Here is a 17,984-nt window from a genome sequence, read left to right as displayed (position 1 = left end):
GTACCGTAAAAGGGAATGTGGTAGCCCGCGACACGATCTCACTTATGGTGGAGTCAAATCTTCAAACGCGATTTGCTGGTGAACGGGACGTCGGAAGGAGGTACCGTCAAAGGGAATGTGGTAGCCCCCGACACGATCTTCCTGATGGTGGAGTAAAATCTTCAAACGCGAATTGCGGGTGAACGGGACGTCGGAAGTGGGTACCGTAAAAGGGAATGTGGTAGCCCGCGACACGATCTCACTCATGGTGGAGTCAAATCTTCAAACGCGAATTGCGGGTGAACGGGACGTCGGAAGGGGTACCGTCAAAGGGAATGTGGTAGCCCCCGACACGATCTTCCTGATGGTGGAGTCAAATCTTCAAAACGCGAATTGCGGGTGAACGGGACGTCGGAAGTGGTTAGTGAATGTAGTAGCCTTCGACAAAATCTGTTATTGATGGTTGAATCGAAAGTGGCTAATAGAATACTGATCTGCCACACAAAAATGCGCTGAAGTCCCTTCGATCTCAAACGAGGACTTTGACATTTTTTGTTTAAGTACCGACTGCTAGTCAGATATTTTACAATATATTTACAGAGTTTCAGCGTAAAGTTATGAGAAATCAGTATGCTCTTCAGCATAAATTAAATGACTTGGAACGTGTAATATCGGAATCTGCAAATATAAGAAAATCAAACATTAACCAAGTAACAGATGAGGAATCCGAACAGGTTCTTTCTATTTGGAAATTATTTCCACTTGATAGCGTACAAGCCTTGGAAGACGTGGAAAATTCTTTAGCGGACCAACAGCTGCAACAACATTTGGTTGGTAGATGCACTATACAAACATAATTCTTATAATTATTTTTAAGGCTCTGAAGTTTTCATTGGTAGGAGGAGAAACGGCAAAAGATATAACACGAAGAATATTATATTTAATGTTAACAAATGATGTGGCAAAACTGTATAGTTTTGACGGAGCAAAAGGAAAATTAAAATTTAAATCTTTGAAACTGTATCATTTGTTATTAGGTAAGTTATAGCAATGCATTTTTAACTCATATTTCTCTTTACCTATGTTTTACAGCATCAATTCGGAAGAATCAAAAAACGCATGACGCAACAGAAAGCGACATACTACCAGAAATCAGGCAGTGGCTGGCACAAGCAAAATTTAGGAAACAAAAATAATTTTATACTTTATTTTTGTTTTAAATACTTACAAAATAAAATCCATTTTATTGAAATCTTTTGAGTAATGTATGTACTCGTAGAAAACCACAGGTGCACCCTTTTTAAATTATAGTAAGCTATTTAAATTTTGTTTCAGCCTTTGGTTAAATTTGTACCTTTGTAAATAAGAAATTTGTTAATATTTACAAAGGTACAAATTGTACTGAAAGCTCTAATAATATGTAAGTAGGTCATCAAAATCAAAATGCAGGTTTAAATGTTTATGGAATATTAAGGTTGGGATTGCCTGAAAAGAGAAGTACCTATAGTAAAGGACAAAATTTTTTTCGTTGGACTGTGCTAGTATCTAATAATGAGTAGCGTAACTACAACAGTTTTCTACACAAATGTTTAAATCATTATATACGGGCTTTAAGTGGGCCCAAACAACATAGATGGAGCTTTAATAATAAAATTAATCTACACAAGGAGGCAATTTGATTTGCAACCACAACAGATGCAAGTATTGTCCTGATAAAGGTCGCCCACGTTCAGATGTAACTGTATCGAAAGGAATGTTCCTAGGTCACGTGTATGTGTCTCGTCTTTAGACAACAACCATTCTTTGTACTTAATTATGACATCATTTGAACTCATAAGAGCACGGCTTCGGATGAACCATTTCATTTGAAATTACATTTGCCCAGGAAGTATTTTGGTGCGCTCGGCAATTGTCTAGACACCAAGGAATAAATATTACTTGTTATTGCGATTTACGCGGATACCGTTTACGTTTTCTTAGATTTTCTTAGAATTCTTAGATACTTACTGTTTTTTGGCGTTTTCACTATGGGCAAACCGAAATTAAGAAAGGGGGGACATTGGAAAAAAAAAAATGTGCCAGTGGCAAATTTCGAGCAGAGGCGTCTCGGAGACACGCAATGGTTCGTGGAATGATTGACGAAATATTAGACCAAGTCGAGGAACAGAAGCAGTCGACCAAAGATTGCAAACATTTATTGAAGGAAATCGTCAGGAACGTCGAATTGAACACTGTTGACGAAGATGATTTGAATACTTTCGCGTGGGGCTCATCAGATGAATACGAAAGGTAAGTACAAAAGGTAAAAAATATGAATTTTTAGGAACAATGTTAGTAGACTTGAACACGGATCCACAAATACTTTTTTACAAAATAAACTTTGGCAAAAAAATGTTGATATACGAAACAGATAATGACATTTCAAGAGCCTACATAACTTTATTACAAAAAATTAAAGGTGAAGCGAATAAAAAGTGGTAGAAGCAGTTTTAGATAATATTCACGATGCCGAATCGAAGACCCCAAAATTTAAAAAAACATGTTTTAACTATTACAAAGTATATCCAATTAGAAACCAAATAAAACAAATTACAATGTAAATATTTTTTAACGTCCAACAACTTCATACATTTCATGTTTTTCGCGGTCGCGCACAGATCTTCCGTGGGCCACCCGAACGTCCAACATTTTTGCAAAATTCAAATTTACATTATTTGCCACAACATAGAGAGTTTTTTTTATAGTTCAGCGATGTGGAATTTTTAACCACTCCCTCCTCTTAAATTATTCATGGTATTATAAAAAAATTTGGTACATACCTACATAAAATTTGAGAACTTCCAAAAAATTGGTGAAAACATTTTATAATTGGAGGTGTTCATTTCACCAGCCTAAATTAGAGATTGTATATGAAATAATGAACCATTGTAGCATAAATAATTCCAAGTTGGATGTTGAAGTTGAAGAGCATGTTCCAAAATTACATGGATACAGAATCGTGGATATAGAATACATTCTGAGACAGACAGTGACCCTTCAAAGCGAGCATTCAAAAAAATGCACTGGCGGAATGCTCGTCCTCCAGGAAGAAATACAAAAGGGCTTAGTTAGTCGATTTGTATACAGATGCAATATCTGTGAAAAAACGAAGATCGTGTATTCTGAAAATCCGGAGAAAGAAATTATTAATAGAGCTACAGTTTGGGGAACTCTTGCGACAGGCAGTACCTTCGCACACACCTCTGAGTTTCTCAGCATACTGGATATTCCCCCAATGCGTGGCAACATGTTTTTTGACATTCAGAGGAATTTGGGGGATGTAAGTTAAACAATTTGCAAAAAAATGCTGTTATCCATACTCACTGCAGCTTTTACTACAACAGGTCTGGAAAGATTCGCTGTGGCAAAACATGGAGAAGGCCGGACAAGAAGAAAGAAAGATAGCAGTGGAACATGGAGATGTTGACACTGATGGCACTCCGTTTATTACTGTATTTCTTGATGGAGGATGGTCAAAGAGGAGTTACGGCCATAGCTACAATGCAGCATCTGGCGTGGTAAGGTCTCGCGTAATACGTATTTTTAATTAGATTAGATAGTTATCATAAAACACGAACAAGGGTTTAAATTTTCTAGGCAGTGATTATTGGCAGAGCGACAGGGAAGCTCTTATACTTAGGAGTTCGGAATAAATTTTGCTCCATATGCGCGAGGGCGCAAAATAAGAACAACGAGCCCAAGAAACATCTCTGTTTCCGCAATTGGACCGGATCATCGTCGTCCATGGAAGCTGATATAATAGTTGAGGGCTTTAACAGCAGCATTAACATGCACAATCTTCGGTATAAAAAGTTTATTGCAGACGGAGATTCAACCGTGTATTCACATATAAGAAAACGCGTGAGCTATGGGGAACAAGTACGTTGAATGCAATTTGTGTACACGTTGTTTCACGCCAACCGTTAGGTACCTAAAAGTCGAGCTAAAAGTATTCAGGCTTCGATTAATAATTTAAATCTGAAAATTTTCATACCAACATAGTGGTTCATGATCTATCGAATGAAAATATTATCATGATCGTTTCACTTTCGGTTTTTCCGGATGTCAATATCAACTTTCTTTTTAAATGAACACCCAATCACAATTTTAGAATATCTTAAATAAAACGAAAAGCATAACGGATAGGTGTAGGGAATGTAATAATTGATCGATGTAGAAATTTTTTCCATATTTGAAAGAACAAAATTTCATTTGAAAAACTCACTTTTAAGGTTTGAAATTATTAAAATTGACCGTTAGTTTTAAAACACCCTGCAGAAGGGCGATCAAAATTTAAATAATTTCATGTACCATCAAGTCAGTATGTTGATTTTGAAATTTTGAAACTCAGATCAATGGAGCCATAAATACAAGGCGCTAAAGAAAAGCAGTCAAACGTTAAACATTTTCAAAAATCTTGAAAAACTTGAAAACCTTTGATGCTGGATATAGGGAAACGTGGTATCAAACGATGCAGATTTTCATGGAGATTTGAAAAGATAATAAATATAGGGTGTTCTATTTAAAATAAGAAAGTTGCTATCCACATTCGGCAAAACCGAAAGTGAAACGATCATGATAATATTATCTGTTGATAGATCACCACTTTGTTGGTATGCAAATTTTCAGATTTATATTGTTAATGGGAGTTTGCGTGAAACGGCCTGTATATATGTATAATATATCAATACTTGATCAATACCTACAAAATGTGCTATACTTTCAGGTAGTAAAGATTGAATGCACAAACCACGCTATTAAAAACTACAGCAAGCACCTATATAAATTAAAAAGTGACACGAAAAATGTGGCACTTGCTACTAGAAAGCTACTTTCAAAAGACACCATAGGAGCTCTCGTCAAGTTCGCCCAAAAAGCAATTTACGCTAACTCACATGGAGATATTGCAACTCTCAAAAGTGACCTTCGCAACTCAGTAAAGCATGTTTTCGGAAATCATCTTGAGTGCGTTGAATATCTTTGTTCAGAGACCAAAGAGGAAATTGGTGATAAATATCAAACCTTGATATCAATAGGGGGCCAGCATCAGATATATGCGGCTTTGAATTCAATACTATCGAAAAGTGAATTACTCATCGATCGCGAAACTAATAACCGAGCGGAGCTATTTATGAGTGTGTTGGCGAGATTCAACATGGGCAAGCGTCTCAACCTCATTCAAAGAGATAGCTTCCAAACAAGGTCATTCCTGACTGGATTGCGCTACAATGAGGGGAGCACCTGGCACACCGAACCCTGGAAGCAGTGTTTTAAAGACAGCCCAGGAAAAAACTTTCAAAAGTATATGGAAAAAGAGGAAAAGAAGGCGACTAAGCGAAAGTCGTTAGCTAGCACTAGCACAGTCCGGAAACGGACTAAGTTCACGCATGAAGGTTCGTCAAGCGGACCACCCAGGGATTACGGCCCCGATTTTGCATCCATAGAGCCAAGGAAGGATGCGTTAGACGAGGAAGTTAGAAGGCTAGTCCAGCGTTTAGAGGTATTACAAACATAAAGGGTGAGCAAAATGTCTTGTTATGTATTGGGATCTCCGTTAATTCAGAAGATACAGCTTCTATTGAATTACACTAAAGTTATCTTATTGCCAAACTAATAAAATGCACTCTTTTTAATACCCTGCGATCAAAAATGAGTTGCTGTCGAGTCACCTTCGGAATGTTTGTTTACATGAGAAATCGTACTTAACTTGAACTCCCAAAGGCGACTCGATAGCACTTCATTTTTGATCGCCCGTTATTGAGTGGCTAAAAACCTGAAAATGTTTAAAAATTCTCCATTTTCTAACAATAGATAGGGCACGTGTTTGGAAAAAACAAGTTGGAAAGTACTCGATGCGTCGAGCTACTAAGTGCGTTTTGTGTGCAACGGATCGAGGTTTTTTTCAGCAAACTTGTTTTATAATACTTATAACTACATGCAAAGAATTGTGACACAAAGTTAATGCTTCAAACCCGATGATTCCTTCGAGAGTTATACTCTGCAACCGACAGAGCGACCGACCGACCAAACAACCAAAGTGAATATAAGCGCTACTATTTTTCAAAAACGCGCTGAAAAACAAAAAGGTATTCTATTAGTTCAGTAATAAGGCAATTTATGTATCATTTAACCGAAGTTGTACCTATTCAAATAACGGCAACCACACTATAGAGCAGGATACTTTGTTCACTCTCTATACAGTGAATATTCGAACGAACTTCATAAGCTATTTTAATCACAGGTTACTGAGGAAGAACGGACTGAAATTTCGGTGAAAACTATTGGCCAATTTGATAATTGTATTTATAAGAACGAGCGACTCCATAGACTAACCGCTTCAAAGTTTGGAGATGTAGTTAAAAGGAAAGACACAACCTCGTGCGATGCGTTAGTAAAATCAATTCTCAGCACGGACTATAGTTTTCAGTCACCTGCCATGGAATATGGCAAAATACACGAGGGTGTGGCCATAAGTAAGTTTGAAACACTTACTGGCAAAAAAGTTCAACAAGCGGGCCTATATATTGATGTAAATTGCGGATATTTAGGAGCATCTCCTGACGGTAACACTACTTACCTACCTGTTTTTGGCAAATTAAACACTTTCACAGATTGCGCTTATCGTTTCAGGGATAATTTGTGAGAATGAAATTGTAGAAGTAAAATGCTCCTTCAAAGTTGCAAATATGAAAAAATCTTTAAAAGAAGCGGTGGAGAGTAAAGAAGTGCAGTACTTGACTCTGAATGAAAATGGGGATATTTGTTTGAAGAAGACACACAACTATTACTACCAAGTAGGAAACAAGTACATGGTGTTTCAAAAACGTTTTTTATTATGATTATCTCCATAATAGGAAGGGTTTTAAATAGTTATTTGTACAACTAATGAACAAAGTGGAGTTTTTCAACTCGAGTTCAAAGTTTGACACATAAGCATAGCAAGTGTGTCAATTGAACGACTGTGGAAAGACACTTTCTTCTCAAGTTTTGCACATATTTTTTTCTGAAGCTACAATCAAAATTGAAAAATAATCGTATGCAATAACCAAGTTTGACACAACAATCTATATCTCGATAGTATGTTTCAATTTTATATGTCATTATTAAAACTAACGCGGCAATTGTTTTTACTTTCCTCACTAGAGAGGAAAATCACAGAAGAAAGTAGTTGTTTCTAAAGTAATAACTATTGTTGTTTACTTACCTCTTTCGTTCAATTTTTTATTATTATTATATGGAGGTATCAGTGAGAAATGAATTTGATACATACCTATAGGTAGTTAAGGTACAACGTGTACAAATAAGTTTTTTTAAAATTTTAGATTCAAGGACAGCTCGCCATAACTAACGCCAAAACGTGTTTCTTCATTGTTTATTCGGGCGACGATAACGAATTGTTTGTTCAGGAAGTTTTAAAGGACAGCCATTTATGGAACGCCACTATGCTCCCAAAATTGATGCGATTTTATTTAGAGTGTGTTGCACCTGAAATTATACTGAACAGACGAGGGCGAAACTTGAAATGTGTCGATCCACAATACATCCTGGATGCTCAGAAGGAGCAGAAACAAAAACAAACACAGAAGCAGAAGCGAAAGCAGAAGCAGACACAGAAGCAGAAGTAAAAGACAAAAGCACAGATGAAAAGAAATAAAAAATGGCAGTTAGTGAGGCGATTGGAACCTCACCAATCGCACCGAACAATGTATTACACGGCTATTAATTTGCCCACAACTGTATTTAATCACAAAATCAACTGTGTTGGTAATGAGGTTGGTAACTTCTTATCGCGAGCTGTAAAACCAATTAATAGTCCACTTGACCTAAAATTTTCACGCTCTTCTCTCAATCAAAATTTTGTTGCTTCTACTTTATTTAATAAGTATAATTTTTATAGCCAAAAGGGCATTTCCTATTTTCCAATCGTTTCCAAATTCTTCTCAAGTTTTAGGACAATTAGAGAGAACATTGGTACAAAATTTCATCCAAATGGGTGTGCTCCTTACCTAATTCAATAAATATCGATTTTATTGCCTAAAGGCATTTGCCACTTTCGAATCTCTTCCAAAAGCTGTTCAGCTCCCAAGACCATGTATGGAAACGTCTGTTACAAATTTCAACCAAATCGGTCGAGTAGTTTCGACTGAAGCTTATTTACAAGAATCGTGCCGTCCGCAGATACACATACCTCGCACACTTTTTTGGACTCCTGGGACCTTGAAACGCAAAGTTCCGGTAAAATATCAAAATCGAAGTTTGGAGTGAGTTCAATTTTTTATTGGGGAGGTTGAAAGAAAAGTGATTTACAATTCATAACACGATTCTCCATCCAGATATTCACTGTTATCGCGATTTGACTAAGCTGTTTCTAATTCATTATCTATAAAGTTCAGTAAAGGTTCTTTCTACCAAAACATCAAACGCTTTCGTGCACAAGTATCTGAAAAAACCATAATGGACTATTTATCTGAACTACGAACAACAGCGAAGAACCATTTTTGTTATCGAAATTTGTTTTTTCGAAATGAAATCTCTTTTCAGTGAAAACTGTTGTTTTTTACACTAACTAGAGATGACCCTCTGATGTCATCGAACTTTGTTTTCAAACAACTCATAGTTAAAAAACTAATATTTTTTGTCGGCAAAACGGTTAATTTGATTTTGTTAAAATTTTGCAAATGTATATTACGCATTAAGGATACCTATATTGTTTATTTTTCATTTGGCATTTGGCATATTGAACTGTCGCCTGTTATAGACGTATGAAAATTTTAGATATATCTTTACCTGATAACAGAACTCTGAAATTCCCAAATTATGGTGTAAACAGGAACAGGTGGTTTTTCCGACTGAAACTGAAGAAAGTAAATTCTATATAAACCAGGTGTCAAATTCTTGACAGAATAGCTTCCTAGCTGAAACCAAAAATTGCCAACGTATGTACGCACTTACAGACGGGAAAAATTTATTCTTTAAAAGTTGCTTAAAATGATCTAAAACGTCAACATTTGATGAAATTTCGCATTGTACCTAGCTCATGCTATGAAGAGAAAACCGTCAATTCGTGGAATTGTATGCGCTAATGTTTCATAAATAAGAAAATTGCATTTCTGCGCATGCGCAACACGATTTTTGCGCATGAATTTTGTTTGCTTTTATTAAAGGGACTTACCATAGAAATTTCGTTTAAATTGCTTCAGAAACAAGATCGTTGCGTTTTGCACATATGCAACACAATTTTTTGACTTTGACAATTTTTTTCTCCGTTTTTTGATAATATAACCCGGCCCAATTTTTTGTAGGTTGTACACAGGAAAATAAAGTCTTCCAAATAATAGAATAAAAATTTTAGGTTGCTATTTGAAAAAAAAAGTTCGATGCCGTTACGGCGCTCCAAAATTTTTTTTCAAAAATCCGGCCCGTTTTTTTTTCTGTTCGGTATGCCTAAAACATATATACAAAATTTCAACAAAATCCGTCGAGCCGTTTTCTCAGAAAATTGCCAACAAACGTACGTACGTACATACAGACGGAAAAAAATTTTATTCTTTAAAAGTTACTTAAAATGGTCTAAAACGTCGACATTTGATGAAATTTTGAAATGTTCAAAAAACGGCTATCGCAATAGCTACCTAGCACATGCTAGGAAGCTAAAAATATGAAAGAACATCTTTCTGAAACTCTGGGATATTATTACATAATTTAAATGAGGCGAAAAAGATTAGTAGAGAAGGCCATACGCCTACACAAGGCCGTGCTGACAAACACACAATACAAAGAGCCATTGTTCTAAAAATATCGCATCCACCGTGATTGCACCTGTAAATGCAGTCTAGCTAGAATCGATACTATATTATGTCTATCTATCTAGTGTACTTATCTTTAATTAATACAAAAAAAGTATTTTTCGGTTTTCGTATTTAATAATAGTTTTTTATTATACCATGATAATAGTTAGAATGCAGAAGTGCTATAATAATTTCGTTGAAACTTAGGTTGCTACCCAATTGGTACTCGATAATCATACACTTACGGGACCGGGCGGGTATCGGATATCGCCAGGAACGGTCGTGGTCGGTTTACCAAATATGGTATTTTTTAATCAATTTTTGTTGTACATCAAGTAGGTCTCTACGCCTATTAAGGGTTCATTCAATAACCTGTTTAGGCGTTATTTTTTACATAACACAAATATTTTTATTGAATACAAAACACGATGTGAATTAGTTTTTCATAATACATAACTGTAAATATTGAATAAAAAACCTTTCTTCAAAGTTGTAAATTATAACGTCTTTTGTAAATATGCCGAGCGATGGTAGCGCCCTCTGTTAGAAAGAGGCTACACTGTTGACCGTGATATTAGTCACAGCTCCGTAGTTTATTCCGATTTTGTCAGTCGACATGTCCATTTTTCAGAACTTCATTCACCACTTTTATTATGAAAACTTTTGAGCTTCACATGGATTACCAAAATATACGTAAGTATTCACGCTACCGATCCCATACACTCGTATTGCTTAAAATGCTCCCTAATTTTTGCAATTAATTCCTAAAGTATGAACTCTTTTGACGCATGTTTTCTAGATTTTTTAAACATATATTAATGGACAAAATATCAGTTTATATTGTATGGAAACAATGCTCTGTACATCTATCTACCTAATGCATATTTTTCCGATCATATACACCTCTTGCTTATGAAATGGTGAATGAAGTTCAGAGGCAATGCACCCCCCATTGAATTACATGTGCATCACAAGTTGCCTATATTCTCTAAATCCAAACCTTAAAGCGGGGTTCACATTTGTGCATTTTCATGCTGCATTTGATGGCGCATCAAGTTGCTGCATTTTTTCATGCGCGCGTAGCTATTCAGATTACTGCAATTTTTGATGCAATTACAAATATCACTAGTTAGGGAATTTACTTTTTGCCAACCCAGTTCTCCTCAATTGGCATTCTGGAGTAAAAAATAAAAGTGTTTTTCTTATAAATTTTTCCCTCAAAGTTCAAATACTTGAAGTATGGATGTGGAAGAAATTGTTCTAATAACACTTATAATTGGTGCATCTGCAGCTTTATTATTAAATCGTAAGAGACGGTGGTGGGTAAGACCATGGATTGAGCAACGGGAAACAAATAGTCAAGGCAATTCTAATTTGTTGCACAATGAATTAGCAGTGCTGGATAAAGAAAATTACAAGAATTTTATTAGAATGGATGAAGATACTTTCAATGATCTATTGAAACTTATTGAAAATGATATACAGAAACAGGACACTAAATTCAGGAATGCAATTTCGGCCAAAGACCGATTATCTGTTACATTGCGCTATCTAGCTACTGGCGAGTCTTATAAAAGTCTTTCCTTTTCATTTAGAATGGGACAATCAACAATTGCTGGAATAATCCCAGAAGTTTGCATTGCCATTTACAATAATTTAAAAAATCAGTATTTAAAGGTAGATACAGCTACACTCGACAATGAATAAAAATGATGTTTAACTAAATAATATTTTTAGATGCCTACTACAACCCAAGAATGGTTAAAAATTGCTAATGAATTTGAAGAAAGATGGAACTTGCCACATGTGTTAGGTGCATTAGATGGTAAACACGTTGTTATAAAAGCTCCCGCAAATGAAGGATCGTCATATTTTAATTATAAGCACACACACAGTATCGTACTATTGGCTTTGGTTGATGCCAATTATAGCTTTTTATATGTCGATGTGGGTAGAAATGGAAAAATTTCAGATGGGGGTGTATACAAGAATAGTTCACTTGCTGCAGCGATTGAAACAAACAAATTAAATTTTCCAGAGGAAAGACCATTGCCAGCGGGTACCAAACCAGTACCATATGTAATAGTTGCTGATGCAGCATTTCCATTATCCCGTCATATTTTAAAGCCGTTTCCATTTCGTAATATGACTTGGCAACAACGTATATTCAATTATCGCCTAAGCAGAGCACGAAGAGTTGTGGAGAACGCATTTGGGATATTAACAAATCGTTTTCGTGTATTATTGAACATTATAAGTTTGGACCCAAGTAAGGCCCAAACATTAACTCTAGCATGCATTGTGCTACATAATTTTTTGCGAACAAGGTCCCCAAATGGTTATGATGTTAAGGAACAGAACATTGATAGGCGATTCACATTTAAGTACACCTTAAGTCGACAAGCAGGCAACAGGTCAACTGCATCAGCACTTGATAATCGAAATGAATTTGTACAATATGTAAATGGTATAGGAGCAGTAGAATGGCAAAATGACTTAGCATAGCATTATTATTATCAATAAACAAATGTACAAAATAAAATCTAATCATATTGAGCATCAACAACTTTTGTAAATATCTCCTTCTTCAACATCCGTATTTTGTAAGGGTCTTCGACTTTCCTCAACTCTGTTGCGATTGTCCTACAACATAATAAAAATTGATAGTTTTTTTAATATTTATCACTGGCAACTTATTTAATTGCTATTTAAAACACTTACTTTGCAAATATATCAAATTCATCTTCAATGTGGGGCCTTTTTTTGCAACTTTCGAGGGATTGTACAGCGGTTTGGATTAGGTCTGCCACAGAGTTCTGCATTTTCCTCTTGCTTTTTGATACTGTAGGTGTAGTTGCCCTTGATGTCGATGTTTGTGAAGTGCATGGACTGTTATTGAAAGCATCAACTTCATATTCATCCAGGTCTTCCAGCGTGCCTTCAAACACAATATCCTCATCATATGTAACTGTAGTACCATTGGGCGTGAATATTTGGGTCTCCTTAAAATCAATTACAATGTGATTATTTTAAAAACCTTATAAATAAATACTTACTGATGGTTCAATATTTGATTGGCTTTCCCTCACTGGATCGCATTCGTTTAAAAACTGCAGCATGTCAAAACACCAAAGTTTCGGTTCGTAGGAATCTGCTGAACAACCACTGGACAAAAATTTTTTTAATAGTGCCACCTCTTTCTTAAATTGCGTCCGAATTACGTGTACTTTTTTAATTATGTCTTGGTCCGTTAAATTGCGGCACTCAACCTGATACTTTTTCATCAATTCATTTTTTATTGATTGTATTGCATTTTGCCGTTTCATTTTATTCTTATATTCTTTCATTTTCGTTGTATACAATAAGGGTTGCGCTTCGTACAAAATTATAAGGTCCTCCACTAAGGTACGCGACCATGGAAAAGCACGTATTTCACGGTTCATTTTTAACACTAAATAAAATAATTAACCCAATTCCAAACTGTTTAAAATTAAAATGTAAGGTTAAGAAACATAAACAGCCATGAGTCAACGAACTTTTCGTTGCAAACTTAATTCTAGCTATTGGCAAGAGAAATATTCCTAAAAATATTACTAAAGATGCGCCAAAAAATGCATACAAAATAGAACGTGGTCTAAAGCATGCATTTCCATGCGCATCAAAAATTGCAAGAAAAAATGCATAATGTGAAGGGGAAAAATGCAAGCATTTTAATGCCGCATCACAGTTGCAGCATGGAAATGCACAAATGTGAACCCCGCTTAAGAAATATTTGGAACAATATGATATAAATGTATTACAAACATTATAACAACATTATCAGAAAGTATGCCAATATTATGATAGCATTTATACATGTTTTACAAATATTTAAAAAATATTTTAGTAAATGTGTAGAAAATATTAGAAGTGGGACATCTAGATGTTTCCTAAATGTTTTGAAAAGGTTTCGAGGCAAATGTTAAATATTCTACCAATATTTCATAGATTTGAACAAAATCTTTATTATATGTTATAGATATGTTGGTGTGCTATGTGGGATTGGATGGTCTGTGCTCTGCATTTTGCGTGAAATTCTGTTTTCTGGATATCCTTACATCTTTATTCAATAACAAACGATAAATAAAACGGATAAAACCACATTGATTAGTGTGTAGTGTAGTGTACATTTGTGTACTAAATATTTGAGCTGCAAAAGCAATAATGGCGGATGAGGTAAGTTTTAAGTAATATTAAAATGTTCTACTCTACAAAAATTTGCGTTTATGCGTACAAATGAAATGTACAGTACAACTGCACAAGGTACTGCCTACAAAATTAGATACCTAGATGTAGATTTTTATCAAATTCTGGAATAATTTTTTATAGGTTAGAAATTCTTGTGATACATAATCTGTTTTAGATTGCAGTAGGTAATTAAGTTTATGATCAGATTGAACCACAAAAGACCTACTGGGAAATGCAACTACCTATGTAGAATATAATAATAATAACAATTGAACTATTCGGAAGCAAATAACTACATTAACAATCTCGCTCAAGTTTTGTTTAATAGCATTGCCCGATTTTGAGTCTAACTATAACTCAAAATTTAGAAATACAATAACGACTGTAAAGGGTGCGCGGCATTATAATTTGTATGTTGAAAGAGGGTAAAACATTTTTTTAAATTTTTAATATGTCCTGATTTTGTCGTTATAAACTCGTATTATAAATTGTTCTTAAACATCATACAACACAACTATGCAGAAAATGCGATCATAAATTAGTTGTGGATTCAGCACAGCTTTTATTTGATGAAAAAAATTCGAGACAACAAAAAGAGTTCGTTGCACGGCACAGAAGTTCCCCTGTAAGAATAGCAAATGGTGGTCCAGAACTCATTTTTGATCGGACAGTGCTCTACTTGCACGTTTTGTTGTATGATGTTTACGTTCTATCACCACCAAATCGTGTGGCAATACCGCATACAACATACAAATTATAATGCTGCAGCCTACATTTAACCGATGCAGTCCCAACAAAACAACTATGTTCCTAGTCCAATCTGGCGCTGATTAACTAGTTTGAATTTTATTTAGAGAGTTCCAATTCCAAGAAGGAAGCCATATTCAAAAATGACTCTTAATTACCTAAAACGATGCATTAAGAAAACTTCTCAAATAAGGTCGAAACCAACTGATTCGTCATTACCAAGTACTTCAGCCTCGACTTCAGCAATACCTCATGTACCATCTAGTTCAGGTCACTCGTCTCCTACTTTAATTGTCGATGATGGTGACAGTTCTAGTTCTAGCCTCGGTTCTAGCTCTACTAGTGACGTTTCTGTGAGACATTCGATTTCCATAAATAGTGAAGAGACAATTTTATTTAATGATTCTTCTATAAACTCTAATTTTAATTTTCGGAATAAACTGTGTGAATGGGTTGTGAAATCTCATACTCCTCAGTCACATGTTACAGATCTCTTAGGTATTTTGAAGAAAATCACTGATTTAAATGAAGTGCTAAGAAAAATCGATTGTATTATGTTAAATACAATATTGTTCTTGTACTACTAAACGTAACTCATTTTATTTTTAGAATGAAATAATTTCATTGAAAACATACCGTTTTAACTCTAAAGTTGTTACATGTTATAGACATAAGATATTACTGGAATGCACTCCTAAATATGACGTGTTGTTGTTTAGAACACAGCATGCTTACTATATACACACGACGACATTAACTCATCATACGATGCATGTTAATAATTAGAAGATCGCCACATCTTACCAATTGAGCTGTAGTGTATCAAATTTAGTAGGTGTCGATTTTATTAATACTTATACTGTCTTTATGAAATGATCCCTTGATGACCACATCACTAACGTACCTAAATCAATGGCTTCTCATACGTCAGATAGATAAACAGGCACAGGCAGACGGACGGACAATATAAAAAATAGCAGCATTAATGTCTATTAGATAAATTTGGATGTGCATTCCATAAGATACTTATTGTTTATTACTACATTGTTTATTCGTTTTTGCAACAATATGGGATAACTTTGTATAGTGTTTTTGGATTTCGGCTATGACCTTTTACCGTAGTCTCTAAATACCTACCTCATAAGGAATTTGTGACTCATAAAGGATGTCTTTAATTGAGACTTTACATCTTTTTTAAAACAATACGCATTGAACTAAATTAACACAACTCAATTTTATAATTAGGTAATATAGCACTTTCTATAATATGATACACGTTATCTGCGAAATGTGCTATTTTTATTTTAAGACAAAGAACGCGAGTAAGGTAAATTCAGATTTCTTATTGCAATTATGCACAACCTAATCGTGGTTCTCCATTACGACTTTTGCAGTACAGAAGTTCAGAAGCTTTCTTCGCTGTTAAATTCGTGCCATACCTACCATTGTTTAAATTTTTGTTTAATAATTAATATTATCACTTATGTGATTTAATGGACGAAGAGACAAAGTTGTTGTTAAGTGAATGGGGATTCCAGTCCCACATCGATAAATTTTCCGGTAAGTAAAACTGTTTTCATTGAGTTAGATCGTTAATAGTAATGCTTTTATAGCAGAATATGATCATTAGACTTTTCAATTTTCATTTGTACGTTAACTATAACTTTTGAAAGTCAAATATCTGATACTTTTAATGGTAATTTCAGAAGAACAAATAGACTTGGCTACATTAAGGCTGGTACAGGAATCGGACCTGCAGCGATTGATTCCGGTGACAGGGCCGAGGGTAAAGTTTCGGTGCCATCTAGAAGAGTGGAGACAAAGATTAAAAGCAGCCACTAGTACTTTCAATGTTGAACCAGAGGTATGTTTGAATTGTTTGGTTTCTTTTATTATTAATAAGAGTCCTCAAATCCTTTATAGTTTTGTATTCATTGTCCGTCCACACGTGTGTGCAATAATTCCTCTAAAGCCTCCAATCACAACGAAATTCTATATCGAAAGACCTTTTTCGGTGTAATTTACTTACATTTATAATTTATTGCTTTCAGACCTTCTCAGAAGGCGATATCTTGGATATCAGTCAAAAGATATTAGAAGCAACAGGGTACAATAACGAAAACACCTTACCTTTAGATTTTTACCAAGGAGAAGAATTTATCGAAGATCAAGCTACGCAGGAGGCAAAAAAGCAAAGGATTGAAGGAACCACACATAGAACTGATTTTGGTTCGACCAGTCAAGGATCATCTTGTTTAACAGATTACAACAAAACTTACGTACGTATTTTCGATAAAAACTGACTATACTGATGACAACGAATATTGTTTATTGGGAATCGTAAATATTTTACAAAAATGTTAAATTGGAAAGCTTATAGGCTCTTACTCTAACAGTGCAATAGGTTGTCAGCTCGGTTTTCAGGCATCTAAATGTATTACTTCCTATACAAGGTTTTTTTATTTCATAGGTTGAAACTGTACTTAGTAAAAGTGTAGAAGGAAAGGCATTGATTCAAAGCGGAAAAACTGGAAAACTAAATGATAAGCAGAAGAGGCTTTTAGGAAAAATATTAATTACCGATATTCTAACTGCCAACCCAGATAAGAGACTGACGGAAACAGAATACACACAACTTGGTTTGGCCATTAATAGCCTATTTCCGAAAGAGCCAGTTGCGCTATACTATAGTGTCAGCCTAGACCACACGGCGTACTCAACCAAACGCCTCGCAAGAGGAATACTTTTGCAGGCGTGGAACACAAGAAGAAGACAACTTCGGCAATTAGGAGAAGTGAAGTATACGCCAAGGAAGAAGTCTACTTCCAGTGCCAACTCTAGCCCTTTTGATTCGCCTATTGGTACACCACTCGTTCTACATGAAGACATAGATGAGGTTGAAGATGAAAAATTGAAAACGCTGCGAAGCACAATCGAGCCTTGGTCTGTCGTGGAAGCGGCTTGGAGAGACACAACAGCTACACGACTAAAGAAATTGGAAAAGGGAAATACTACGTTGGATGAATATTTTACAGAGTATCCTGCTTTAAAACAGCCTCTTGGATTTCGTTTGGTAAGTTTGCATTCGTTTAACCTATTATGTTATCAAAAATCTCTAAACCTTCCCCATATATTTTATTCGTTGAAGTATGGGGAAGGTTTAGAGATTTTTGATAACATAATATATTTCAACCCCATTTCGAG

General features: G+C 35.2%; 5 protein-coding genes across 7 annotated transcripts; 4 read left to right on the top strand and 1 right to left on the bottom strand.

Moving 5' to 3' along the window:
* Positions 1–531: 531 nt before the first annotated feature.
* Positions 532–1,213, top strand: LOC116182250. The gene is made up of 3 exons (XM_031502771.1): positions 532–809; positions 857–1,016; positions 1,072–1,213. The coding sequence occupies exons 1-3, from the start codon at positions 597–599 to the stop codon at positions 1,173–1,175; spliced, it is 477 nt and encodes a 158-aa protein (XP_031358631.1). The 5' UTR covers positions 532–596; the 3' UTR covers positions 1,176–1,213.
* Positions 1,214–1,496: 283 nt separating this feature from the next.
* LOC116182246 lies at positions 1,497–9,176 on the top strand. Its single transcript, XM_031502764.1, has 8 exons — positions 1,497–2,268; positions 2,911–3,298; positions 3,363–3,536; positions 3,616–3,897; positions 4,745–5,518; positions 6,260–6,581; positions 6,649–6,812; positions 7,341–9,176. Exons 1-8 carry the CDS (start codon positions 2,099–2,101, stop codon positions 7,641–7,643), a joined length of 2,577 nt encoding a protein of 858 aa, XP_031358624.1. The 5' UTR covers positions 1,497–2,098; the 3' UTR covers positions 7,644–9,176.
* A 1,627-nt stretch (positions 9,177–10,803) lies between these two features.
* On the top strand, positions 10,804–12,363 carry LOC116182247 (protein ANTAGONIST OF LIKE HETEROCHROMATIN PROTEIN 1-like). 3 transcript variants are annotated; one of them, XM_031502768.1, is made up of 3 exons: positions 10,804–11,043; positions 11,098–11,483; positions 11,544–12,363. In XM_031502768.1, the coding sequence occupies exons 2-3, from the start codon at positions 11,238–11,240 to the stop codon at positions 12,309–12,311; spliced, it is 1,014 nt and encodes a 337-aa protein (XP_031358628.1). In that variant the 5' UTR covers positions 10,804–11,043; positions 11,098–11,237; the 3' UTR covers positions 12,312–12,363. The 3 variants fall into 3 exon arrangements, with proteins under 3 accessions (XP_031358628.1, XP_031358627.1, XP_031358625.1); XM_031502767.1 differs by having other exon boundaries at positions 10,804–11,483; positions 11,544–12,075; positions 12,134–12,363; XM_031502765.1 differs by having other exon boundaries at positions 10,804–11,483.
* LOC116182249 lies at positions 12,299–13,426 on the bottom strand. The gene is made up of 3 exons (XM_031502770.1): positions 12,863–13,426; positions 12,528–12,808; positions 12,299–12,449 (listed from the first exon to the last, which is right to left on the bottom strand). The coding sequence occupies exons 1-3, from the start codon at positions 13,247–13,249 to the stop codon at positions 12,350–12,352; spliced, it is 768 nt and encodes a 255-aa protein (XP_031358630.1). The 5' UTR covers positions 13,250–13,426; the 3' UTR covers positions 12,299–12,349.
* Positions 13,427–15,299: 1,873 nt separating this feature from the next.
* On the top strand, positions 15,300–17,857 carry LOC116182248 (the record flags this gene model as incomplete). Its single annotated transcript, XM_031502769.1, has 4 exons — positions 15,300–16,340; positions 16,487–16,644; positions 16,832–17,059; positions 17,251–17,857. Coding segments are annotated over exons 1-4 (1,060 nt in total), but the record flags the coding sequence as incomplete, so codon positions are not given.
* Between the last annotated feature and the right edge of the window lie 127 nt (positions 17,858–17,984).

Source organism: Photinus pyralis, unplaced genomic scaffold, assembly GCF_008802855.1.
Source record: "Photinus pyralis isolate 1611_PpyrPB1 unplaced genomic scaffold, Ppyr1.3 Ppyr1.4_unclustered_Scaffold4429, whole genome shotgun sequence".
NCBI lineage: Eukaryota > Metazoa > Arthropoda > Insecta > Coleoptera > Lampyridae > Photinus > Photinus pyralis.
This window is presented reverse-complemented; position numbering and strand designations above follow the sequence as displayed.

Excerpts from the sequence above, each read along its gene's own strand:
- LOC116182250 (XM_031502771.1), top strand. The coding sequence starts at position 597 with ATGAGAAATCAGTATGCTCTTCAGCATAAATTAAATGACTTGGAACGT. Across the intron at positions 810-856 it reads AACAGCTGCAACAACATTTG|GCTCTGAAGTTTTCATTGGT; the intron begins GTTGGTAGATGC and ends ATTATTTTTAAG. Across the intron at positions 1,017-1,071 it reads ACTGTATCATTTGTTATTAG|CATCAATTCGGAAGAATCAA; the intron begins GTAAGTTATAGC and ends TATGTTTTACAG.
- LOC116182246 (XM_031502764.1), top strand. The coding sequence starts at position 2,099 with ATGGTTCGTGGAATGATTGACGAAATATTAGACCAAGTCGAGGAACAG. Across the intron at positions 3,898-4,744 it reads GCGTGAGCTATGGGGAACAA|GTAGTAAAGATTGAATGCAC; the intron begins GTACGTTGAATG and ends CTATACTTTCAG. Across the intron at positions 6,582-6,648 it reads TTTAGGAGCATCTCCTGACG|GGATAATTTGTGAGAATGAA; the intron begins GTAACACTACTT and ends TTATCGTTTCAG.
- LOC116182247 (XM_031502765.1), top strand. The coding sequence starts at position 11,046 with ATGGATGTGGAAGAAATTGTTCTAATAACACTTATAATTGGTGCATCT. Across the intron at positions 11,484-11,543 it reads TAAAAAATCAGTATTTAAAG|ATGCCTACTACAACCCAAGA; the intron begins GTAGATACAGCT and ends TAATATTTTTAG.
- LOC116182249 (XM_031502770.1), bottom strand. The coding sequence starts at position 13,249 with ATGAACCGTGAAATACGTGCTTTTCCATGGTCGCGTACCTTAGTGGAG. Across the intron at positions 12,809-12,862 it reads AATCAAATATTGAACCATCA|GAGACCCAAATATTCACGCC; the intron begins GTAAGTATTTAT and ends ATTGATTTTAAG. Across the intron at positions 12,450-12,527 it reads GAATTTGATATATTTGCAAA|GACAATCGCAACAGAGTTGA; the intron begins GTAAGTGTTTTA and ends ATTATGTTGTAG.